At 40.4% G+C, this 19,466-nt stretch overlaps 1 protein-coding gene across 2 annotated transcripts; it reads right to left on the minus strand.

Moving 5' to 3' along the window:
* Positions 1-5,517: 5,517 nt before the first annotated feature.
* LOC115675228 (cyclic nucleotide-gated ion channel 1) lies at positions 5,518-11,182 on the minus strand. 2 transcript variants are annotated; one of them, XM_030597825.2, is made up of 8 exons: positions 10,898-11,181; positions 10,058-10,183; positions 9,182-9,749; positions 8,855-9,067; positions 8,359-8,639; positions 7,774-7,885; positions 7,196-7,432; positions 5,518-6,445 (listed from the first exon to the last, which is right to left on the minus strand). In XM_030597825.2, exons 2-8 carry the CDS (start codon positions 10,084-10,086, stop codon positions 5,747-5,749), a joined length of 2,139 nt encoding a protein of 712 aa, XP_030453685.1. In that variant the 5' UTR covers positions 10,087-10,183; positions 10,898-11,181; the 3' UTR covers positions 5,518-5,746. The 2 variants fall into 2 exon arrangements, with proteins under 2 accessions (XP_030453685.1, XP_056159684.1); XM_056303709.1 differs by lacking the exon at positions 10,058-10,183 and having other exon boundaries at positions 10,898-11,182.
* Between the last annotated feature and the right edge of the window lie 8,284 nt (positions 11,183-19,466).

Here is a 19,466-nt window from a genome sequence, read left to right on the forward strand (position 1 = left end):
CACTTGCGAGTACTGATGTCTGATCATCCATAGGAGTAGACTTCCAGAAAAGAAACAACACGCTAGAGCTTCTTGGCTGTTAAAATACGAGCTATTTGTGCGGATTAGATAAACAAGTCAGTTTTTATGGATGGTTTTTCTCATCTGATAGAGATGAGGTCCGGCTTTTGTCGTGGTGATACATGGTTTGATTTCATCGCTGGCAGTTCACATTGACAGCGAACTTGAGCCAAAACTCCATTGATGGTTTATGCAGGCCTTTGTTTTTGTTGTATTTGTGATACTGTGGAATTGAGTAAGTTATACCATCATGTTGTCGCTTAACCCAGGAGACATTGCACCCTATTTCAACTGTTTTGCCCGAATGATAGTGTTGAAAGCAGCATATATGATGTGCAGTCTTCCTGCGCTATAATTGACGAAGGGATACTAAAATTGCCAGTGCGAACCATTTTGACCTGATGGACTACATTTACAAGAGGAGCAACAGGATTGCAATCTCAGATAACCTGAAGAAATTAGAGCACATACAGAGTCTAGACACAGGAATGATGGCACACAACCCTGTGTTCATCACGTTATCAGTGTCTTATCACTCACCGTCATTGGCATCATGACCAACCAGTATGACCTGTTGCTGCGTAATGGAAGACGACAGCATCAAGTCCAAGGGGTCCTCCCTTCCCAGCTTAAGAAACTTACCCTCTTGCCTCGCTGGGGCACATTATTCGTTGCTTCCTTGATGCTTTGGCCATGCTCTTTGTATGGTTTAGGCTGCCAGAATCTCTTTCCGCTCCAGACGGATGAGCACGTCCCTCAACTCATCTGCTGTTACAAGGCTGGGACTTCCCCTAAGGCTTTGGATAATTAGGGCGGCCAGAGGTAGTTTGAATGAAGGGAAATGCATGAACCGCTCTAAGTGTCTCTGAGATGGTTGCCACATGACCCCCAAGCCCATAACGCTTGTTGACGAAGGATGAAATCTCGCCTTCTAATATAAAGACCCTCTTGTGGACTAGGTCTCCGGCGTGAAGGATATAGCTTCTTTCTGCAAAGTGCACTGGCTTGAGACGGTCGCAGAGGCTTTCCCACTTGGAAGATCCTTTAACTAGCGCTTGGAAAGTCGGCGCCTTCATATGCATGCAAGAGGAGGAAATTTCTATGTGACTGATGTCATGAAATGGTCAAAGCCTGCATAATGCTTCAACCTCTTTCTTCCAAATGTGAAGCAGGAATGCTCGACTAACGCAGCATTTCATGGAAACATGTATCTTTGGACCAGATGCGAGGTTTATATAACTTAGAGAACTCACTCTTTTCAAGACCTCCTTGCAGAGATGGGGCTTCATGTCCCTCCTCAAGTCCAGAAGGATATTGTGGAGCAATTTCTCAAGTTTGACACCTCTAGTCTCCTGCCATCTGATGGCTTGACACCAACTTATTTGCTTCCTCAGTTTCTTCAGGATTAAAGGCTACTGTGTTCACCTCTCCAATTCTCGCTTTTTCTCCCACATTTTCTCCAATTTCGATGGCGTCTTCGTCTGAAGATACGAATGCCTCAACTGGAAGCTGACGCAACACATTTTCTCCAGGTAAAGCTGAATTATGCAGCAGAAATTATTTGCATGGTCTCAAAATGGGGACAGTCTAAATAACAGGCATAAATATCAGGTACAGGTGCTCATAACCATCTTTTCTCTCCCTTTGGCAAAGTACCAACCTGCATATTTTCAATAAGCAGAGATACGACCAAGCCCGAGATGGAAATACAAACCGCACAGCAGATTTCCCATCGATAAGCACTTGATTTCAGGTTCTGACCAAGAGTACTGCAAAAGATTTGCCAGTAGTGTGCACTAGCCAGAAGATAAGCCCTGAAGCCGAGTCATAAATGAAGCTTCTAATTTAGGAACTTTAACTTCTGTTAATTTAGCATGGGATAAAACCCATGAAGAAATTTTAAGAGGCTCTAATGGAGCACAAGGTCAGGTTTGGCGGGCACCATCAAAAGCAGTAATAGGACTCGTTCTCCAAATCAGTGGAGCCCTGAATGCAAGATTGAAGGCATCGAGGCATTCACCGTCTGTGCTTGAAAAGGGGAAAGATCTTCCAGGAATATCTTATCTCCTGAAGTGCATCACTGTGCAATGATGCAACAACACAATTCACGCGGCTTTTGCATGCTTGTGTCCAACACACCATGTTTCTTTGACGACAAGTACCAAGGGGCTCCAAATACCTAGAATACAAGCAAGCCACCAGATAGAAATGTTAAACTAAGTAAGAGGTTTACGAGATTCTGATTAAATTTGCATTGCATGACGAATTGAGAACCTCTCCCATCTCCTTGGGGACACAGGTCTATTACCTGTTTCTCAACATGTTCATTCCTTCCTAAAAAGATGCAACAAACCTCAGAAGATGCCCATTTCCAATGACATACAAGCCAAGATGTGGCGTTTTGCTCAGATTTCTAGAGAAAACCATTTGGCTAGCAATACTTACATGACTAGCAAACATGTAAAGGATGAGATTTAGTGCAGCATCAGCCCATCCATATTTAGAAAGTGGACCAGATGTTTTTTGGCTATCACATATGAGGGGATGATTCAAAGAACACGGGAACATGTTGGAAAAGCGCAACTACTTTCAGTATATTCATTGCTGGAAGGATCTTGGGCCTCTCATTAATGAAATGACAACTAAAATCATCACCTAACCGTTAAAACAGCATAACATCGACACTAGCTGCGTGATTTTAAGGAGGGTCTCTTTTGAATAAGCGTTGGATAACATAATTCTACTAAATCAACATAGCATCGAGTAGGCAATTGAAAATATCAGCTAACAATTGAGCTGTTGGGTCCTTTTTATCTGTGGTGATAGAGGTATGGTTTAAATCTTCCACTATCTGACATACGATGAGTCATTTAATTGATGACTCCCGTAGGAACATGAGAAAGCATTTAAATTTAGTTTACCAAAAACTTCGGGCATTTGCTTTTTAGCTTCTGCAGAAAAAGTTTTCTTCTTAACTGAGGAAGGGAAAGATCTGCAAGAAGGCTGATTAGCTGGGCAATTCTATTAGATCCAGGTGATGGGTTTTCAGTACAGAGTGAAAGCAGCAGAAGTACCGCATGAAGAAGATCTACTGCTGAGTGCATGACAATTGCTGCAGTCCTTAGGCTTTTGTCCAACTCGAGGTGTTTGAACCATCTTTGATCTTCGATATATAAAAGAGAAAAGGATCCACTGAGACTCAGACGGTACACAACACCAAGATATCTTCCTTGACAGAAGCCTCCATCGGCCTTAACAAAATATTCTTCATCCTAATAAGGATTGCAGATAAGACCACGGTCATGGCCACAATGCAGAGTTCCTGTCAGGTTCTTTTTTCTTTTTTCTTTTTTTTGCAATCGTTGCACAGTCGAGTCCAGTAATATTAGGATACTCCTCAACACGCTTCTCAGGTTTCTGACTCTGAATCCTGAGGGGAAAAAAGACCTTTAAGAATAGTTCCCTCGTTTTACATCTGTACAAATCTATAATCCCAGAAAGATGAGAAATGCCTTTTTGCCAACATGTTCGAGTTTCCATATTAGAATTGGCAATGGCTTTTTCTTCAGAGTTAGGTTCTCAGATATCATAGAGGCATTATGCTCTAGAAGATTAGGGCTCACAATCATACAGGTGAAATGTAAACCAAGTGAACTGATGCATATCAACATCACAAGAATAGCAAATTTTGCGACAAACAATATGCACAACTTCTTATTTTCATGATGATTTTTGTAAACAGGAGTTCGGGATTTCTCTTATAAGGCCCCTATAATAAGTTTCTTCTGCAAGAGAATATGTGGAAACTGTCGAATTACGACTGTGATCAGCACGCAGGATTTCATCTCCCATAGTTATTTCCTTCGGATGCACAGTGATTCAGCTCCAGAATTATTAGTGGACCCACGGATTTTTCTTGTCTAGCCGCAAGTCTATCAGAAACTGAGAACCATCTTAATACTTTGGTTGACTCATGTCCAAAACACGTGAACATAGATGGTTAACTTGTCCCATAAGCACATAATCCTCCCTTGTTCAGCTTCAGTTTTTTGTTTGCTGAGTGAGACATGGAAATTTCCAACTTGATTTTACCGAGTCATGGCTCTCGGAACTTTCATTCGCTAAAGATTTGTTTGACAAGCACAAGTTTTGAGGGTGTGAACGAGATAAAGCATTGTCGTAGGCCCGTAGTAACATCAATATTGTCCAGATTTATTCTACCAGATCAGGTCTTCTTCAACTCGAGATATTGAGTTTCAGCACCATTTTTTCTCTTGCTGATTGGTGACAAAGAATATTAGAGGCATAAATAGACTCGTAATTCCTTCACATATTTTTCTTTCTATTCCAGGATAATAAAACAGCTCAAAGCGAGTATATTCTTCTGCAGAGTAGCATAGAGAATCAATCTTTTTCCAGTTGAATGGAACATAGTACAAGGTGTCATCACAGCAAGCATCGACTTCACAGAACTAGAGTGAAAAACACTCACTTCCAAGTCCTTTTCTTTTCGTTGTTTCTGCTTGATTTTTCGACAACCCAACAGAATCACTTTATGAAGTCTAGAGCGAAGCATCTCATGTCCACAACTATCACTCTAGCCGTGAAAGGAAAGTCTAGTTACTGGATCCCCTTCCCAAATTGGGCGAGGGCAGCTATATTGCCTGCGCTTAGGCCAGCGACCTCCGCCGGCCATTGACGATCCCCTGCATAGTGAAAAAGGGAACAACAAAAAAAAGAAGAAGAATAGAAACACAGAAAAAAGTGAAATAAATATTATCTATGTTAGTGCTGACTATTCCACGAAGGACGGCCAGGGCTAACTTGACCATCACGTCAGCAATTTCTAGCTAAAATTGACAAATCGTTAAAATTTTTAGAATTAAATTGGCAAATCATCTAAAAGTTTGAAAGATTTAGGACTAAATTATCATAATTGAAAGATTTAAAACTGACCTGGCCCGCCGTGAAATAAATTTAGGACTTTTTGGACAATGCAAGAGCATATATCTGCTCCTCTGAGTCAACAGTGGATATGCAAAATTTGGAAACCCTCAAGTCTTATCCTCTCAACATCAATTGCTGCATTATTGACAAGAAAATAACAGAAGTTGGTGACTGAAGTGTGACTTTCGCTCTGGACAAGTGGGCACCAAAGGTCTTTTTTTCTTATTAATTTCTTCATGTTCCCTCCAGAAAAGGGTGGGAACAGAAAAATAGAAAAGAAAGAAGCAATCAGCTACACAAAACAACACGGTCTCTGTAACACCGGGATGAATGCTTGCATTCAAGTTGGTTTTTTCATTACAGAAAAAAAAAAAAAAACATGATTTTCGGCACTATATAATCTGCAAATAGTGGCTGACATAATAGTACTTTGGGATAGAGGGACAAGGTAACATCATCAAGGAGACTAATCGTGGTTCTTCCAACACTTAAGCTGGAGAAATCCAGAGAGAAAATACGAATCTCACCGATTTTTTTTGGCTGTGAAATGACTGATTACATATGATTCGGTTTAATCACCTGTCTTAACTCCATATGACAAACAGCGGCAGCAGTGACCGTATATAAAATATCAAAAAAGATATACACAGACCTATGGCAAGCGACGCAACATTGCTCTAATGCAATGAAATTTTCTTTTTTATACATCAGCATCACATAAATCACCGAATGCTACCGACTATTGCTCTTCAGCAGTAAAGTCGGGCTCTGCCGGCTTCTGAAGTAGTATTGGAGGTATTCTCTCCGGCATCCTCGCCTTCCTCACCCCTTTACTTCGTAAGGCGCGAAGGGCATTTGCTGCAAAACGTGATGCATAGATGGTGGCACCTAAACTTGGTGAGCTCCCACCACCATTCGCCAAAGCATCATGTAACCTGTTTTCCTCCTCTCGAAGAGACTCTTCCAGCTTCTTTCTCGTGTAGCGCCTCCACGCGGCTTGTATAAAACAAGCTGCCCATGTCCTCCACTGCTGTGAGTAAAACCTGAAAGTGTGTCGTAGCTGCTTGCTGTGAAGCCGCCGAAATTGAGAGGCAACAAACTTAAGGTCATCTGCGACCAGGGCAAAAGCTTCCACTTCTATTAAGGCTTGGACAGTTCTGGTCGAGATTGGGAGGTTTGACGAGGAATGTGGGTCAAGTGCCCATGTGAGAAGTTCTTCTCCACAAAAGTCGCCAGCTTTGAGATATTCCAAGTTGAAAAATCCCGTCCTCCCACCATTGGTGGTCGTGGTCAATAGCCTGCCTCGCATGATAAAGAGCATCACGTCAACTGGGTCCCCTTCCCGAACGATATAGCTGTCCTCCGTGTAAAGAACTGGCTTAAGACGGTCGCACATTGCATCTAACAGTTGCTCATCCATTTTCTCGAACATTGGCACCTTTTTGCATTGAAAAAAGGGAGAAAATAACAATCAGTGTTTTCACGATCCGGTAAAGCACCACTTATAACAAGAGATACCCATTAACACTTACTCTTTTCTCCCCCATTCATAGGATTTATATCTAAAGATAAGACTTATATCCGTCCTACAATCACAATGCCATATTACAATTGGGAAAATGACACAATCCGTTCTTGAATTTGGGCCCAATATGCAATGTGGTCCATGAACTTTTAATTTGTTTAATGTAGTTCTTGAACTTTAGCCTAATTTTTAATGTAGTCCTTGAACTTTTAATTTGTTCAAAGTGATCCCTGGACTTTTGGTACATGTTCAATGTAATCCCCGAATTATAGGAAAATGTTCAATGTAGTCCTTAAACTAATTCAAGTTTAAGGACTACATTAAACATTTTCCTATAGTTCGGGGACAACATTCAACATGTATCAAAAGTTCAAGGACCACATTGAATATTAGGCTAAAGTCCAAGGACAACATTGAATATTAAGCTAAAGTTCAGGGATAACATTGAACAAATAAAAAGTTCAGAGACCACATTACATATTGGGCCAAAATTCAGGAATTGTTTGTGTTATTATCCTATTATATTACAATTCTCAAATATTAGCACCCATTATGAAACTCTAGCCAAATGCTCATGCTAACAATAAGAAAATCAAACAAAAATATAGAAGAGATGAATAAGCACTATGATAGATGAAAACAAATTAATTCAAAAACACTCACTCTCATGAGAAGAGCCAAACAGAGATGGCGTTTAATGTCCCTTCTAAGATCCTTGGGTAGATTGCGTAGAAGATTCTCTTCATCAACACCTCTGGTTTCCTGCCATTTGTAGTGTTCGTACCTCCTAATCCTGTCCTTCAAATTCTCAGGCAGCAGACGATGGGACATCCACTGCTCCGCATCTCTTCTTTTTACTCTCATCTCCTCCAATCTTGTTGTTGTTGATTGCAAATATGTCTGTTTCAAAGAAAAGATCTCGCCTATCAGTACAGACTTCAGCTAACAAGATCATTAGTAATAAAGACACAACTAACCAATACAAAACAGAACTTTTCCTAGACATTCATAGCCCAGATTAGCTTCACTAAACATTCTAACAGTACAGTCCATGGGATACAAGATCAGAATCCACAAACTGAGTGACAGGGAATTGGATGGAGGCGGCATGGTAACCCTGAGTTGAAAGCTTATGAGGACACTCCTTCAGACAAGGAGTAAGCCCGACTTTACAAGTGGCCCATTTCACACATAAACATTTGAATATAAGTCTTAAAAAAAATAAAACGAGCGAAACCAACCTGCATATTTCCAATGAGAAGAGAAAACAACACCAAGCCAGCAATGGCAATGAAAACTGCAAAGCAGATTTCCCAGACAAATACACTTGTCTTAAGGTTTTGACCAAGAGAACTGCAAGGAAAAGCATGTATAAGTTCAAATTAATTTACAAAGTAATCAACCGCAGAGATCCCATCGATTACTCCAACCAAAAGATTTACATACACGACAACTAAAGCCAAGCTCAACAGATCACCCCAAACGAGCTGAAGTGTCCTTCTCTATTGAAACCGCGTTTGAGATAGGCATAACATATCATCTACCTAAATAAGGATGGCTCAGCAATAAATGTTCTCCACAGCTTCACTAACTATCCATTCTCTTTCCAAATGACTCCTTAGACCAGGAGATAACGACGTGTCTACTACAACAATGGAAGACTCAGTGCCACCGTACCGAATCACAAAGCGATTGGAACAGCACATGCTACCATAAGAAAACTTTAATCTTTGATATCTTCATCCATGCAACAAGAAGATATAAATCCTTAGTATACGTAATCAGCACTTGTAACAAGTGTAAAATGCTTAGACTTTCATGTGTACCTCAAATTCTGCAGTCCCCACCAAAAGCAAAAAAAGAACTTCTGTGGAAAATCAGTTGACTCCACGACACCAGCTTGAAGGGCATTCAGGAATATTCCAAAATCAAATAGAGTTGTATTTGGTGTCTGTATAGGGCAAGAAGAATCGAGGAATGCATTGACTGTATGCTGAGGGTAATCACAATACAGAGAAGCACGGTTGCATCCATGTTGATCACATGCTTGCTGCCAACATGTGGTCTCTCGTTCTATCGAACATAAGTACCAAAAGGCACCAATAACCTATAATAACCACAGATAAGTGACAGCTTAACAGAAATTGCAAGAGAAAACTAATTTCTCTACAACGGCTTGTTCAACTTAGTAAATAAAAAGGAAATATAAAGAGTATGAAAGCAACATGTTTCTATGAATGTAAGATAGCACAAGATGATATATATCAATATATAGCAAGAAATGAGGCATCCATGAATAGGCAAAAGAGTAACAGAACTTACATGACTAGCAAGCATATACAGGATCAGATTAAAGGCAGCTCCAGCCCATGCAGTCTCTGTGATGATGCCTGAACTTCTTGTTACTTCTCTGTACAATGGGTATATACGAATAACCCTTGGAATGTATTGAAAGAAAACTACGAATTTCAATAAGTTCTTCGTATTCAAAGGTCTCGAACCCCTCAGTTTTGGTATAACAATCCAAATCACAACCTGAATGATACACAAAAATGACAAAACCCAGCAAGAAATTTGTGTTAGTTAATATAGATATGAAATGATAAGAAATATATTTCTTGAGAAAGGTCATTGAAAATTTTCCAGCACCTGTGGAAGGGGAAGGACCGCGAGAATGTCAATTAGAAAGTACGAAACTATGTACTTCTTTGCTATAGCCAATGTATCTTCAACTAAAACACCTCTTCCGAACACTCGAGAATCTGGTGCAATGAAGCCTGTGCTGAATTGAAAGATAATATGTAGGATGTAAAAGATATCTGTGAAGGAACGTAATACACTGGCTGTAATCTCCATCCTTCTATCCAAGTCAAGGCACTTCTCGTCATCATTAATAATAGGAACATAGAAGAACAGAGGGTCCAATGACACAGCGAGAATGCACGAAAGCACAAATATCTTATTCCATTTCTGAAGAAATGGACCTTGTGGATCAAGAACTCTCTTTTTGGATTGCAATACTTTTGCCAGGATGGTAGTGAAAGAACACGATTTCCATGATTTTCCAATGTCTTTCATACGTCCAGAACCAAATTCGAAGCCTCGCTGAAACTTGTCTGAAGCTGAACTTAGGACATTTCTAAATTTCCCTGTCCGTAATCCTATATTTCCACCATATCTCCTTTCATTAGCTTTATCAGAACTATGGGGCTGAAACCTGAAAAATGCCATAAACCACATAATAATGGTAGAAGATACTGTTAACATCTTGTCGCATCGAAACCAAAGCAACGTTGTGTTTGAGCAGTAAAATTCCAAACTTCAATGCTTAGAGTTCAAGAGAAACATATTCAGAATAGGTCATCATATATCCTGGTTCACATAAACTAACCTTTCTTCCATGTTCAACACAGTACAGGCAAGTTATCTCGTACCTAAGATATTACAAATTCAATGGCTACCACAACCCATAGGAAAGCGAGAGAAGCAGAAGGAAGAGCTGCTTTGGGATTTCGGATGAGATACCTTACGAATTTCTCTGCCTGATAATCCATTTCTATCAACAGTTACAGTATACCGTCACGAATAAGAAATCCCGAACAATACACTGTCAGAGTCCGAGATCCTCTCCATGAACTGAACTGGCCCTAGCTGTAAACACAGATGCAAAAGGAGGGGGGGGAAAGAATTTACATTGTCAACAAATTCTGCAGATAGTGAATCACACATATGATTGGGAAAACATAAAGATCGCACTAGTCACATATCATAATTTTCAGAGACAGGAAACCGAAATCTGGGATAATTCCCATGATTTACAGCAACCCCAGAGGAAAAATTACTTCCTTAATCAGTCCATTACCCACTGCCAGCGCCAGCACCCTCCATTTCCATATTCGAAAGCGTCACTCACCAATTACCATAAAAGCACTGGCAAAACATAATTGCTCCATCATCTCTACACAAATTCAGTATCAAATGCCTCTATGAAACGGTGTAGCTTCACACAAGAATCAACAAAACCTTTCCGTGCTAGTTGAAACCAAAGCAATCATCCCTCCCCAATTTCACTCCAAACACCAAAAACGCAAGCGTGCCTCCATATCCAATCCCGTAAAAAAGGCAGGAGAAACACGGCAACACGTCATTCAAGAGAGCCGCCGGAGCTGCCGCCGCCGCCTAAATCCAGAGTCTTAGGAAACCGAGGGAGCAAAAGGGTAACCGTCCGCGGCGACAGTTAAAGGCGAGTCTCGACACAAGAACCAAAGCTCGAAACGGCGTAACCCCCCCTCCAAAAAAAAAAAAAAAACACAGAAAACAGAAACAACAACACAACAAGCAAACTCCGCCGAGACAAAAACTGACCTCAAGCGCCGCACCGGAACCGGAACACAATCGTCCGCGACGGCTCGGGCCGGCGGCATCCGCGGCGGCGTCCGGCGGAGGGAGAGGAGGCGAAGGCGACGAGGAAGAGGAAGGCGACGAAGAAGCTGCTCGGGAGGAGGGCGGAGGAACTGAGCGCCGCTGACTTCGATGGCGATGGAATTATAGGCGCACACGGCGAGAGAGAGAGAGAGAGAGAGAGAGAGAGACGGAGGAAGGGAGGGAGAAAGTTCGAGGAAGCGTCTTAGGGCGAGTGTGTGTGTGTGTGTGGGTTACTGATGACTGACCGATTGCGCTTGAATTTGTTCCTCCTTCTTTCGATGTTGTTTGTCTTTTTCCTTTTGCCTTTTTCCTTTTTCCTTTTTCTTTCTTTCTTTCTTTTTTTTTTGTCGGAAAACGAATTATTAATTCGTGTTTTTGCTTTTTTTATTTTGGGGGGGGGGGGAATAGTATGGAATTGGAAAGAGAGAGAGAGTGAGAGAGAGAGAGAGAGGGAGGAGCAAAGTCCAAAGAGAGAGCACGGTCACCACCGATGAGGCGATGACGAGCGCGGCGACAGACATTCATTTTAAAGGCGCAGGTTGGGTGATTTTCTACTGCAAATTGCAACCCAAAGATTAAAATAGAAAGAAGTAAAAAATAAAGGAAAATACTTTTTTATTCTTTTTTTTGGACGAAGACGTTTTCTTTTGGGTCGATACCACGAAAAATCTCAAACTGGTATACCTGTGATAATTTTACCCCAAACTAATATTTTGACCACCAAAAACCCCAAACCGGTACAGTTGTGACAAATTTACTCTCGATTTGTTTCCGTTAAATTTTCCGGTCAAATTGCTTTGTTAAATGACATGTGACAGTTAACTGACGTACCAATTTTATGTTTTACCCTCCATTTGTCACAGGTGTATCAGTTTGTGATTTTTTATGGTATTAATTCAATTTAACGAAAACTAACGAAGGGGTAAATTTGTCACAAATGTATCAGTTTGGGGTTTTTAGTGGTCGAAATATTAGTTTTGGGTAAATTTGTCACATGTGTACCAGTTTGGGATTTTTTGTGGTCAAAAAATTAGTTTTGGGTAAAATTATCACAAGTGTATCAGTTTGGGGTTTTTCGTGATGTTAACCTTTTTCTTTTTCAGCACACTAAACAAGTGCATAGATCTAGTTTCGATGTTCTTCTCTTTTTCAGCTTTTGATTTCGATGTTTACTTGCATTTCTTTTCTACATTTTATTGTTACTTGTGTTACATATGGTAAGCGCGGGCTTGGTTTGGAATGGACTGGTCATGAGCTTGCCCCTCAGGCGTTACTTTGCTTTGGACTCTGGCTTCGGTCGACATTAATTGGTGCCTCGGCTTATTAATGTCTCGGGCTTTGTTTTTTTAACTCGTGGTATGAACGTTCCCGTACTGTAAGTCGGGTTTAGGTGGAGGGGGTGGAATGTCATCAACCTTAATGGCCTTTCCTTTGTCTTGCGATGGGGGCCGAACTTCGATTTAACCCACTAGCTTCTCAACTTGCTTTCCGACCGACTCCATAGATCTTTGGTTATCTGAAAGCATGGTTTTGAGGATAGTAGCCTTTTGTTGGATCATAGCCTGCATCAACTCATTATTTGATTGCACAATCTATCTGTTGTCTTCAGTAAATCACTATCCTTAACGAGCAATCCTTTATTAAGTTTTCTTGATTCATCCTATATTGGTCTCGATGTTTGAAGTAAAGTAATCTTTTTCGTAGCTCCATATGTGAATGAGATGGTCACCGGCTGACTAAGGGTGCATTTGGGAGAGCTTTTGAGAATTGTAAAGTCATTTCTTCAAAGATTTTTTACTCGAGGTATATTTGCTCAAAATAAATATCATTGGGTCAATTCACATTGGGTGTATTTTTATGCAAAGCAACTTTGAAGTAAAATAAGAGAGAGGAAAAAACAGAGGGCATGGCTACTAGAGAATGGAGAGGATTGAATCGACAAACTTGGGAAAATCAATCGAAGCTGACAAGGATTAAGTCGTCGAAGAGGACAGGCGAGACAGGCAAGGCGATGCCAAGGTTGTGCAATCTTGAGAGACCTAGAGAAGGCAATGCTAAGGGTTGTGTGAACCTTGGTGGCCCTCCCCTCAGGTCGCGTTACCTTAGGCAGTCCTCGCAAAGTGAAGTCAAGGGTCGCAAGATCGAGACTTTTTCGAGATAAAGCCCATAGTCTTCTGTTGGCCAAGGTGAGGCGAGGCCGAGGGTCGCATGACCTCGGCGACCCAAGTCGCAAGAATGCAAATCCCATAAACTCAGATCTCAGCGACCATCGGTGACACTCAACCCTCGACGAATGTCCCCTGGCAACCGTCGACTCTAGACTCGATGTCAACCGGAGATCTGGAGTAGTGGACGATGGGTGCTTTTGGTTGAGAGAGACCATGAAAAGTGAAAATGATGGCAAAATAGGAATTCAATAGTATTAATGTGACCAAAGTTGAAAGAAAAAAATCGACTAACTCATGAGAAAACTTTCCAAGAATGCTGCAAAGGCAAAACAATGGAAGATTTGCTTGGATTTTGCCAATGCTAGCTTTGAATAGAAATGGTCTAAATTTATTTTACCAAACACTTTAACTTTCGCTCAAGGAACTTTGGACTAGCCCCTAGGTTCAAGAATTTCCTTTAGTTTAAAGGGAAAATAATTTAAAAAATATCTAATACATACTAATTTAATAAAAAATTTGTATCTCATCTTCTCAAGCTCGAACTCTTATGGAAAATTACATAAATAGTCTCTGAATTTTGGCTCAATATGTAACATGGTCCTTAAACTTGTAATTTGTTCAATGTAATTCCTAAACTTTTAATTTGTTCAATATCATCTTTGAAACTTTTTGTATATGTTCAATTTAGTCCCTAAACTATACAAAAATATTCAATATAATTCTTCCATTAATTCAAGTTATGGGACTACATTAAATATTTCATATAATTCAGAGATTACATTAAACATGAACCAAAAGTTTATGGACCACATTGAATAAATTAAAAGTTCAGGGACCATATTGAATAATTAAAAACTTCAAGGATCACATTACACATTGGGCCAAAGTTCAGAGATTGTTTGTGTCATTATCTCAATTCTTACCTATTATCCGAAGTAGTTATATCTTAAAAATTTCTCCTTATCAAACTACAATTGGGCCAAAAGAACTCTTTTAAGTAAAAGCTTGGATTGACCAGGGTGATGATACTAAATTGCCGGTAAGTTCAGGGCGCGCGTTTGGCAATGTTTGGGGTAAATGCAAAGTGATTTTCTCAAATTTCATTGACTCAAGATGCATTAAGCAAATATCCTCTGGTTAAGTGACGTTTGGTGTATTTTTCCAAAGTAGCTTTGGAGTTAAAGAAAAAGAGAAAAAACAGAGGGCAAGACTATTGTTCATCGTCTCCATTGTGGAAGCAAACCTGATGAAACAAATCAATCGCTTTGCCCCAAAATCAAATCGTGGTTAGGCATTGAAGAACGAATCTCGGTACATGAATAACTTCTTCACCCACTTAGCTAGCTATTAAGAATCAACACTAAACCGCAAGCTAAAAGTATTCGACCTTCAGTTTCTCCATCTTCTAATAAAGCAGGAGAGCAAGCAATTAGTGTGCTTCGAACCAAAAAGTACATCAACAAACCAACCTTATTCCAAATAAACTTAAACAACACTCAAACTAGCAATCACCCCAGAATTCAAGTACCAACGCAGTTTCATCTAAGCTTAAATTAACAGACTCAAGCCCCATACAACACGAACCAAAGATGGGTCCTTGAGAAACTGACAAACCAGTGGTCTCGACGATGACGACAACACGAACCGGATTGATGCTAGGGTTTCCGGAGCGATCAACTGGCAAAGATCGAATTGTCAAAGAGGTCGGGCGAGGTGACACCGAGGCTCCCATGAATTTGGCAATCCATCCCTGCAATCGTTGACTAAGTTGCGCGAACCCAGACCCTCTGTCACACTGAACAACCGTTGGCGAGCCAAGTGACCATTAGTGGGGCATCATACCAGCAACCAGATATGGATTTGGAACGTTTGGTTCAGTGAGGAGGACATGAACAGTGATTTTGAGGGCAAAACTGAAATATGAGAATATTGGTGAGGGCAAAGTTGGAAAAAAAAAAGAATTCATTAACCTTGAAAGGAGCATTCTGAAAATGCTAAATGCCAATACTAGGTGGGACTTGCATTGAATTAAGGACTTTTGGAGATGCTAAGTTAGATTCAAAGGCATTTATAATTTGGAAAAAAAAGTTACCAAAAAACTTCAAATTGTACTCACTGTGACGCATTTACTTTAAACTTTTTTGTGATACCAAAAGGCCAAAACTTGACTTGTTTGACACTTTTACCCTCGTCAATATTCTGTTAATAAATACCGTTAAAAATATCCCTTCATGAACTGCGGAAGGCAAACTGTGTTGACATGACGTCGTTTTGGCTAAAAAATCATGTACTCTCGATGGAAGGTAAATGTGTCACACATGTTCAAGTAGAGTTTTGATGTCACAAGAAAAGTTCAGAGTAAATGAGACGTCATGTTGTGAATACAGTTTGAGGCTTTTATATTACAAAAAAATGTTTAAAATAAATGTGTAATGGTGAATATAGTTTGAAATTTTTTTATAATTTTTTCTTTTATAATTTTGTTTCCAAAACACCTCAACTCAAGAAAATATTGGCGACCAAAGCGATGACAAGTTAACAAAAGACTAGCCCATTCATCGTTTGTCATGTGTCAGCTCGCGGGCCCACCAATTAAAATATTCTCTCTCTTCTGCACTTGCTTTTCTCGTCATCTCTCTCTCCTGCACTTGCTTTTCTTCTCACTTCTTTGCGACCACCATGGCCATAGAGCTTGAGCTTGAGCCCAACATCTCGGCCTCCATGGCGATATAGCTTGAGCTCGTGGTTGCAAGCATGTTCGAGCTTCAAGCTTATGGCCATGGCTTATCATGGTCGCTTGAGTTTCGAATCTCGTCCATAGCCGCTAGATCCAGAGACTTATGGCCAAGGATTCTCAATCCGAAGTCTCGCGATCACCATAGCCTCAGAGCTTGGGATTCGAGCCTAGAGCGCGAGCTCGAGCACAACCTTTTGACCATGGCTGACATATGTTGAGTGTGACGTTCAAAAATTTTTGTGTTCTGTAATAATATTTTTGGATTTATCGATATTGAGAATCGACACCGATTTCCTTGTTACGTATTAATTTAGTAGATACTTTAGTAACCTAACAAATATTTATTATGAAAATCTTATAATCGAACCAATTGGCAATTTTCCCATTAGTGCTTATTTTTTCTATTTTTCCTAAGTATTTAATCCCTCACACGTTTTCCTTTTAAAGATATGGAGCTTGATAATGATGAGGTCATGCATTGCCTCATGAAATTTGGCCTTGGTTCATTAATGCTTAGAATGATTATTGCTAGGGATGAGTGGTTTCAGATTCCTTACAGATTCCAGTTACCTACCATCGGGTACAGGTTCTTCATTTTTTTGAACCTGAAACCTACTTGTCGGAACTTGGAACTTACCTTGTCACAGGTTCCAAGGTCTACCCAGGTTCTACCTGTATTGTTAATTGAACAATTACAGTGAATCATCACCTTTAATAACTACCACTTACTATTACGATCCACTAACCACAACTTATATTTAGACAAACGACTAATACGAAACATTAACAAGTTACAAAATGAAAGCTTAAACTAGTGGTTCAAGATTATACACTCATCATTTAACGCCAAGAAACATTGTAGGATCACGCGAAGACATAGATCAAGAAAAAAAACAAAAAACTTGTTTAAAATTTAAGGCTTCAAGTTCCAGATTCCACCTACTTAGAACCTACACGTTAAATAGGTTTTCCAAATTTTGAAACCTGAAACTTATCCTGCATACTTTGGAACATGAAACTAATAAGTTCTCATCGGTCAAGTTCTCAGATTCTAGGTTCTACCCTAAAATCATGCTCACCCCTAATTATTGCTCACACTTGACCAAATGAAATGAAGGCTTCACATAAATATCACTTTTCTTGGCTGATGATATCAATCCATTTGCACCCTAGCTATTAGCATACGGGGCACATAAATCAATTTCATTGGAACACTTACTCTATACACTTATTATTCTAACCCTAAGACAATTAATGCCTTAACCATGGTTAAATCAATTCCACTCTTTTCTTCCTTGTTTTAGTCGACTGAGAGGGACTTTCAAAAGAACACAAGCCCCCACTTCATCAACTTTCACTCGTCAACTCATTTCTTCAACTTACATCATTAAAACCGTGAGGAAAAGCGAATGTACCACGCTCATATTATCAAAGTTTCTATCCCAATCTTTCGAGTTGGATGAGGTGACCAAAGCCTTAAATAGCCTAATCTTGTTCAAGGTAATTAAAAACTCCAGGGGTTAAGTTAGATTGATCTACTTAGTATCTTGACTTTGTTGGTTGATGACCGTTATATTTTGTTGCCTTTGCTGTCTAGTGTAGGTCAGTTTTAATGATGGTATTTGAAATCTTTGCGTTCACTTGAATTGGATCGTTAAGCTTAGGAAGTGTTTGATGGATTGTCTAGGAAGTGTTTGATGGTTTTCCTAAGGGGTGTTTGATTTTTCTCTACGATGTGATGACAATTTTTGTGTGAAAGATGTGGAAACAACGAATACTCAACCTGAAAGTGATATTTTTGTATTTGATTAAGTTATCAAATTACTAGCTAAGTGTATCGATTAATCACGTGGTCAATCTTTGAGTTGTTGATGTTCACATTGTCCATTAATTGAGTTGTAGATGTTCACGTTATCAATTATTTGAGTTGTTGATATTCATGTTTTTAGATTATATGAATTGTCAATGTCACGTTGTCGGTTATATAATATATTCTAGGGGATGCCAAACTTGGACCCTCTCTAGTAGGTGTATGATTTGGGGACGAACCAAGCGGAAGCTGGTGAGCCTGTAACTACCCGGTACGATGAGGGTGGGAAGTGATCGCTGGGGCTAAAGGGCTTGGACAAGGAGCGGTTCTTAGCAATGTGTTTGAGACGTGTTTGGGATGCCCCATGAGTGTTTAGGACGCCTCATAAGTCAAGATGGATCCTAACCAGTGGCAAGTACAAATTCACTTGTATGGGTTGGTGGACTTCATGACAAAACTGAATAGATATTCCCCATGCATCATGAAATAATTTGCCATCTGCTTGCATTTGAGTGAACGATCTTATGCAATATCGTTAAAGATTTCTATTGGCATATCATTTTAAGAAAGATGAAGTGTGTGCTTCTACAATTGTTATTCACTACTTGAACTCACGGTATTTGTTGGTACTAGGTTAAGTGTCAAAAGATCTTTTATCTTAAATTTGGAGATTTCATTTACTGAGTTTCGGCTCACCCATTATTTTTCAGTTCTATAGAATGGTCCTAGAGATGACGATGGAGGGAACAAGAAAATATCGAAGGCCATCAACCCTTGGGGTTGGATGGTGATTTAGTTAGCATTGGTGTACTAGTGTTAGTCAACCCAACTTTTTTTCCAGGATTTTTGTATTTTGTTTGGACGACGTAAAGTTGCGAATTGATGTTTTCTATAAATAGAAAAGCATATGTACATTAATTAAACTCATGCGATTTTCTTGTACGGGAGTTTGTTGACGAAATTTTGTTTAGCTTCCGCATGTAAATAATAATTAAAGATTTATAATCGAAAAGGACACGTGTCGCACGTAACGTCCGGGGGTGTCGCATCGAGCTGTCGGCCATGACGGCCTGAGTTGCGAAATCTCGTGGCCATGAATGCTTAAGCTCAAGCTCACATAAGCCATGCGGACGGAGCATCGAGCTTGCGGTAATGGCAATTAATCCCAGAGTCTCGTGGCCATGGAAGCTTTGATTTGAAAACTTGCAGCGGCCATGGACGCGGAGCTCGAACTCGAGCTAAGGGCCATAGCCGAGAAGAAACTGTAGTGAAGAGAGAGAGAGAGAGAGAGAGGAGAGAAAGCAAGTGCCGAAGATAGAGATTTTTCTGACAGGTGGGCCCACGAGCGACACGCGACGCCCGACGAATGGGGCTAGTTTTTTTTTTTTGTCTAACTTGTCATCACTTCAGTAGCCAGTATTTTCTCCCTCAAGCATTTTGTCAAGCTCTCTTTAGGCCGGGCGGGCGGGGGCCCGTTGACAGCCACAGGTGACGTGGCCGTGAGGTGGCAAAGGGAGGAGGAGGGGGGGCGCGCGTCCCGTAGTCTCGACCGCATCGTATCGGATCTCCCAAGTGGGGATGCATGAAGTGTGCCACGTTGCCTTTTCCCTCTTCGGTGCGCCGAGCTACGAGAAGCCACCACTCTCTCTTTCTGCACCGTTTCGCAATCTCACTCCTCCCTCCCTCCCTCCTTCCCTCTCTCTCTCTAAGTTTCACCTGCGCTCGTTGCCTCCACTATATAATCCTCCATCTTCAACCCCTCTCTCTCTCTCTAGGGTTTGCAGAATCTGTGTA

This window comes from Syzygium oleosum, unplaced genomic scaffold (assembly GCF_021117445.2).
Source record: "Syzygium oleosum isolate NSW1041296 unplaced genomic scaffold, Sole_v2.1 Sole_v2.28, whole genome shotgun sequence".
Classification (NCBI taxonomy): domain Eukaryota; kingdom Viridiplantae; phylum Streptophyta; class Magnoliopsida; order Myrtales; family Myrtaceae; genus Syzygium; species Syzygium oleosum.